General features: G+C 30.9%; 1 protein-coding gene across 1 annotated transcript; it reads left to right on the top strand.

Moving 5' to 3' along the window:
• Nucleotides 1-5655: 5655 nt before the first annotated feature.
• LOC120079019 (putative GDP-L-fucose synthase 2) lies at nt 5656-7040 on the top strand. Its single transcript, XM_039033196.1, has 2 exons — nt 5656-5816; nt 5915-7040. The coding sequence occupies exons 1-2, from the start codon at nt 5795-5797 to the stop codon at nt 6868-6870; spliced, it is 978 nt and encodes a 325-aa protein (XP_038889124.1). The 5' UTR covers nt 5656-5794; the 3' UTR covers nt 6871-7040.
• Nucleotides 7041-7374: the final 334 nt, after the last annotated feature.

The following is a 7374-nucleotide window of genomic DNA, read 5'->3' as shown; positions in this document are numbered from 1 at the left end:
TAGGTGACTTAACCTAAATCTTGAGTGAGTTGTGACCTCCTCCTTATGAAGGCAGTTCTTTGATTTGTATGGGTGAGAGTGACCAATTTCACAAACTCAATATGCCTATCATTTTGGGGATTCGTCTAATTGGGGAGGAACACAACTTCACAATAAGGAATCAATTCCTTCCCTACTATTAGGGTAAGTAGAGAAATTACTCCCTTAAAGGCTGATTCCAAGGCTTGAGCAATGTGTTGTCACACCCTCTCCTAGCCGAAGAGAAGTTTTGGTTATAGTTGGACTATAACTTATTGTTCATTAGAGGGATTTTTGGTACTTAAGGAGTTAGATGCAACTATTGGGGCAAAACGATAATTTTGATCCAGTGTACTTACGAGAAATTTGTGAAGGACCAATGCTCTATTGATTGGTTATATCCAATGGACATAGAAATATGTCTGTAGTGCATAAAGTGCAACTGTCAGTCTTTAGTGGAGTGGCCGATAGTTAATGAAAGTTGGTTAATTTAATTAAAGAGTTTAATCAATTAATCAAGTATCATTGGAATTTCAATCTATAGGTCCATAAGGTTCCTTCGTAAGCTCAATTGAGATTAATGAGAATCAAATTAATCTTAAATTAATTTGAATTGCTCAAATTGATAAAGGGATTAATTATATAAGATATAACTAATATGAAATTAAATGAGATATAATTAATATAATGTATATGATATATTGTAATATAAATTTTTATTTGAGATAAAAATAAATATTTAAATATGGTTCAAATATTAATATGGTTAATATGAATGTGATTCATAATAAAACTATATGTTAAGTGAGAAAATATTAAACTATAGGTTATATTATGTGTGACATAATATAAACTATAGGTTGTATATTATATTAGATATAACATATGGTTTTAATATATAATATATATATAATATATATATATATATATATATTATATATATTAAACTAAATTAAAGGCTTTTAATTTAATAATTCAATTATTAGGGAGGGAGTTATTTGATAACTTCCCTCTCATTATTTTCTCATTTTAATGTATGGAAGTTGGAGTGCAAAAGAGATGAAATATGGATCATTTTCTTCTTGCATTTAAAATGACACAAATTATAACACAAAAAAGGCGGTGTATTATTTTGGTTCTTTACATTCTCTAATCTTCATCCATTTCCAAATTAATCTTGAAGGCAATAAACTCTCAACGATTCTCAACTCCAAGAATAACGAGGTTTCCACATGGTGGCATTCGATTGATTGGGAATTTGTTATTGTGATTTCGTGATCGAAATTTTGTTGTGTTCGAGATTCGAAGAGGAATCGTGAAGAGTTTAGTCTTTAAGGATATGTGATCCTCAGATTTCTTCTTCCTTTTTAAATTCTATGCAAAAACATGCTTATTAGATTTGTGTATCTTGTTTCCGTCATCTATATTTTTCTGTATAATCTGTAAAATTAGAATTGAGACATAATCACTTTTGCAACGGGTATTCGCGTATCCTTTCAACATTACCATAAAACAAACATAATAATCTAAATGTCCACTCCGTGGGAATCTTGGATGCTCACAAACAAACGACCTTTAAGTCTTTTCTTCTTAGTTTGTTATTCTTTCCTCCTCAATTCTCCTTTCAAAAGTTCTATATTTAGTATTTGAAAAAATAAACTCATTGGGAGAAGATCGTGTGTTTCTAAGAGAGGGTAACAATGTAATTCCTGCCAAAAATATCATAGCTCAAATGACATTTAGTATGTATTATAATCTCTAGGTCAGAGGTTGGATCCCGCAGTCCTATATTATCAATAATAATAATAATAATGATGTAGTTCCTCACCTTACACCCCTAAGCCAAAAAAAAAGCTATTTCATACTAGAGAAGATGGCAATTTGATTTTCTTTTTATTTTATCATGTCTTTTAAGTATAACATAGAAAATAAAAGTACATATGGTAATGTGTAATAGCTCACATGGAACTAAACTACTTTAATCTCTATGAAAATATTTTTCTAAAATAGTATGTACTAGCTTGATTGTAAGCATCACTGCAAAATAAAAATGCTTCGATAAAATTACATAGGTGCTTTTTATTTTCTATGCTTCGATAAAAAAAAAATTAGAAATTTTTAAAAGAATAATTATAAAAATATATACAACCTTAACTTTAATTATAATTAAATATTTTTAAATTTTAAATGGAAAAATCCATGTGCAATGCATATGTATAAATATAGTATACTAAGAAGCACAAATATAGATAGGGATACATGATACAGATACAATACGATACGGTAATACGTTAATTACTAAAAAATTAAGATACGGATACGTTGAAGATACATTATATATGTATGTATGTATGTAATTTCTAATTAATTACTATAATACTTATTTTAAGTTAGATTTAAATAGTGAGAGAGAAAGGAAGAATGAAGATTTAATTACGTTTTGGGTTTTTTTTTTTCCATTTTTTTTAATGTTTTTGTCATTTTTAATTTATTTTGTTTTGATTGCTCAATTTGAGTGGACTTTTATGTTTGGAAGTGATTTTAAAATAGTTGAAATCATTTTTGTTATTTTCAAAATCACCGTGAAACATGTTTAATCCTTCAAAATTAATTTTGACGATATGAAAATTGCATTTAAAAGTGTAAAATTGAAAACTAAATTAATTTGGAGTAATTAAAAGTGTGTTTTCCAGTGATTTTAAAAATGAAAAAAGTGATTTTTGATGATTTTAAAATCACTCATAAACATAAACATGCACTAAAATAAAATGGGTTGTGGGTTGAATTTTTAAGCGGTTGGACTTAAATTTGGGGGAAAAAAATTGATTCACGTATCACTTTCACGTATTTGATAATGGATACACGTATCTAAAAATTAAAAATAAAAAAAATTAGATACTTCAAATCACGTATCAGATACGTATTTATATCTGATATCGATTTTCTGCACAATTAAAAATATCTATGCTTCTTAGATAGTATATAAAAGTACGAGGAATAAAATTTTTTGGACAATTTTGTCTAAAACCTAAATAACCTTACAATATTCCCTCTCCCTAAAATTCCACGTTGCTCTCTCTTTCTCCACCCTTCAAAAGTTCCAACTCTCATCCTCTCAATTTCTCTCTAATTACTTCTCACACTAACCATTTCCTCTCTCTCCACCCTTCCAAAATTCCACTTTTCTCTTAGAAAGTGGACTCTAAAAAAAATATATATTCTCTCATTATTAACCACTTTTGATAGTCTTAAATTATTAAAGTTTATACGTTATCGAGGTAGTTTGCACGTTATCGAGGTACTTCATATTTTCCTCTCATTTCCTCCCTCAAAATCTAACGTAACAATTTTATATCTAAAACACAAATTTTTTAACTCTAATTAAACAGTTCTGTTCCCTAAACACATACTTTTAAACTTCGACATATGAATTCAAATGTATACACAAGAAATATGAATAATTGTGAATAATTTTTTTTGAAAAAATACCTACAAATTTCAAAAAATCAAATAAGTTATTAAACTAGATCTTAATTTTTAAAGCTTATGCAATCTTTTACAGATTACCCCCATCATATAACATCTTCAATAAGTTATATATGGTTTTTAATTGCTTAAAAAAATAACTGTTTATTCTCTTTCAAGATCACTGAATAGTATTTACAATTTTAATTCTAATTCAACAAGTATTTTTATTTTTTAAAAAATAATCTCAAATAGGTTGAAAATTTAGATCTCTATGTTTTTTAGTACAATGTGGATGGAGAAATTTGAACCAAAGATCTCCTGATCGTTAACACATACATATTGTTGGGGTTGATACCTTAAATCTCGTGGGTTTTGTAATTTGTAAATTCATTGTATATAAATTATTTATTTAACAAAATAATATTTATTTAAATAGATAAATTGCTTTCTTAATAAATGATTTCGGGTCTTGTACAAGGATATCTCACTCTCTCACTGGCCTAAGAAAGATTAGTTTATAGTTGGACTATAAACTGTTTGTTCATTAGAGGGATCAATGGTATTTAAGGAAAGGGTAAAATGTAATTTGACCTAGTTGTAGTTACAAGTAGTTCGTGAAGGGTCAACTTACCGTTAATTGGTTATATCTATGGACACATAAATTTATCATAACCTACAGTTAATGAATGTTGATTAATTTAATGAAAGAGTTTAATTAATTAATTTTATATCATTAGAGCTTCTAATTTGTAGATTCAGAAGGTCCCTTGCTAGCCCACTAAAGATAAAATAATGAATAATTGTTTTTGAAATAATTTAAATTGTTCAAATTATTTACGGGAATTAATATTATTAATTATATTAATGTGATTAATATAAAGTATAATGTATATCGATATATTATAGTATAGTTAATTATAAATATGATTTATAATTAAAACTTTATAATATGTGAGATATAAATATTTAAATAAGATTCAAATATTAATTATATGAATGAGATTCATGTAAATACTATAGGTTAAAATTAACATGAATATGATTAACATTAAAACTATAGGTTATAAGAGAGAGTTGTATTTTAATTTGATTAAAATACATATAATATAGTTAATTAATTAATGATTAATTAGTTATTTTTAATTAGATTGATAGACAGAAAGACATGAAATACAAGAGGAATTTCGTGAAGAGTGAAGACTATCCCACAAACTAATAGGGGTCTTTTCAACGTGTTTTGTCCTCACTCATATACTTTCTAAAAAAATTCCGTTGGTATAGATAATAACTTTAAATTCTTTTAAGCATTTCTTAATCATAGTTAGTTTTCATATCGTCAAGATCTCTCTTATTTGAATGTGATCTCATTTCATTCATGTACGCCTTCTAAACTCGAGACATTACACCTATGATTTTGCAAATAAAATCAAAATAGTTTATATTGTTTTACCCTTATTTTAAGTATCCATATATTCACATGTTCTTCTTCTCCTCTTCAACATCTTTGTATTCACGCATTCTTCGATCTCTAATAGCAACAAACTTTGTCCTATTTTGCAATTATCTTCGAAGACATCGCCAACCATTTGATCAATGGAGCAATTGCCTTGTTCTCATTCTTGCAACATAAGAGGGAGAAGAGCATCTGCCATTCAAGTCGATGGAGTATGGTACCCCATGTCATAAATTGAATCCCTTTTATAAATTTACTATGAAGAAATGACCCAACGAGTGTAGTTAATAAGTCTGAAAGTTAGTAAATTTATGTTTGAATGTAGGATTGTAAGATGAAACTCCTCGATAAATATAAAAAGTAAATAAAAAGGAGAAGATGAAGTTACTCAATAAATGTGAAAATTAGAGATAGAGGAAAAAATAGAATTACTTGATAATTGTGCAAACTCCAATAATATTTATTATTGAAGTCGAATTATTTATACCTACTCAAATGACCCCTAAGGTTTCTAAAACTAATTTTGCTATCTTTGCAAACGGTTTGAAGTTGTGCTATTTTTGTCTTATTATTATTATTATTTGTTTGAGTACAATTCAAGGTTTAAATGTGTAATTAAATTAAAATAAATAAAAACTTAACATACAATCAAAGGTGAAAAATGTAATTTTAAGATTTTAATACAATCTCCAATAAATGTTAAAGTCAACGGTCAGGATTGCATCTCACGCAATCAGATGATAACTCCTCCAATAAAAACGACATTGAATCCGCGACTCTATCTTTTATTATACGCCCTCACACATTCTTCCTCCTCTGGCCGGTTGCCGACGATTCTCTCTTCCACCTCCGACGATGGGCGGCGCCGCCGACAACGGTAATCTCTCTCGCCAGTCGATGGCGGTTCGCGTTTCTTAGATCAGAATCACTGTAAAGTCCTTTCTGAAATTTCTCTTTTCTCTTTGCATTTTGCAGCTTCATCGAGATCCTCGTTCCTCTTCGATAAATCGGCGAAGATCTTCGTCGCCGGTCACCGTGGCCTTGTCGGTTCCGCCATTGTTCGCAAGCTCCAGCAGCTTGGATTCACGAATCTCCTTCTTCGTTCTCACACGGAGCTTGACCTAACTCGCCAATCTGATGTCGAAGCGTTCTTCGCTAATGAAAAACCTCGATTCGTTATCCTCGCTGCCGCTAAAGTTGGCGGCATTCACGCCAACAACACCTATCCAGCGGATTTCATCGCCATTAACCTTCAAATCCAGACTAATGTCATCGATTCAGCCTATCGCTATGGCGTCGAGAAGCTACTATTCCTCGGTTCGTCATGCATTTATCCGAAATTCGCTCCACAGCCGATTCCGGAAGATGCATTACTGACCGGTCCTCTGGAGCCGACAAACGAGTGGTACGCAGTGGCGAAGATCGCTGGAATCAAAATGTGTCAAGCGTATCGAATTCAATACAATTGGAATGCGATTTCAGGAATGCCGACTAATCTATACGGTCCAAACGACAATTTCCACCCGGAGAATTCACACGTATTGCCGGCGTTGATGAGGAGGTTTCACGAGGCGAAGGTTAATGGAGCAAAAGAAGTGGTGGTTTGGGGAAGTGGAAGCCCTCTGAGGGAGTTTCTTCACGTCGACGATTTGGCCGACGCCGTCGTGTTCCTCATGGAAGAATACAGCGATTTGGGGCATTTGAATGTTGGAAGTGGGAAGGAAGTGAGCATCAAGGAGCTGGCTGAGTTGGTGAAAGAAGTGGTGGGATTTGAAGGAGATCTTGTTTGGGACAAATCAAAGCCTGATGGAACTCCAAGGAAATTGATGGACAGTTCTAAGCTTGCTGAATTGGGATGGAATCCAAAGATTTCTCTCAAGGATGGCCTTGTGGATACATACAAATGGTATGTTCAAAATGTGCAGCAATGAAAAAAGAAACGTAAAAACAGGTTAGTCCACCATTTTTAATCACCTGTTCGATCCTTTTGTTGTGATTGTAGTTTATGAATCTGTATTACTGAATCAAATTTGCAAGATATGAAGCTTTTGTTGTTTCTTGATATTATATGATTTCATATGCCTATAGAGTTTGCTGTCAATTTGCCAGTTCTGTTGATCTTACTACTAGTAGATTGAACCAGTTTGTATTTATGCAATTCAGAATAAATTTTGCATATTGGAGAACTTTTTTTTCCCTCCTCTAAACAGCTTTCATCAAGAAAAGAATGAAAGAATACAAAAATGTACAGAAAACCCTGCTCTAGAAACCCCTAAAGAAATGAGCACGAACTAAGTAAAATGTTTCCTGATGAACGATAAAAACGCCTTTGAAATCAAAGTCTAATGAGAAACATGAAAAACATGAAACTTCACCGAGGATCCCTTCCACACTTGTGAATACTCTATTATTTCTCTCTTTCCAAATATTTCATA

Source organism: Benincasa hispida, chromosome 6 (genome assembly GCF_009727055.1).
Source record: "Benincasa hispida cultivar B227 chromosome 6, ASM972705v1, whole genome shotgun sequence".
Taxonomy (NCBI): domain Eukaryota; kingdom Viridiplantae; phylum Streptophyta; class Magnoliopsida; order Cucurbitales; family Cucurbitaceae; genus Benincasa; species Benincasa hispida.
Note: the sequence above shows the minus strand (reverse complement) of the source record. Positions and strands in the feature narration are given on the sequence as shown.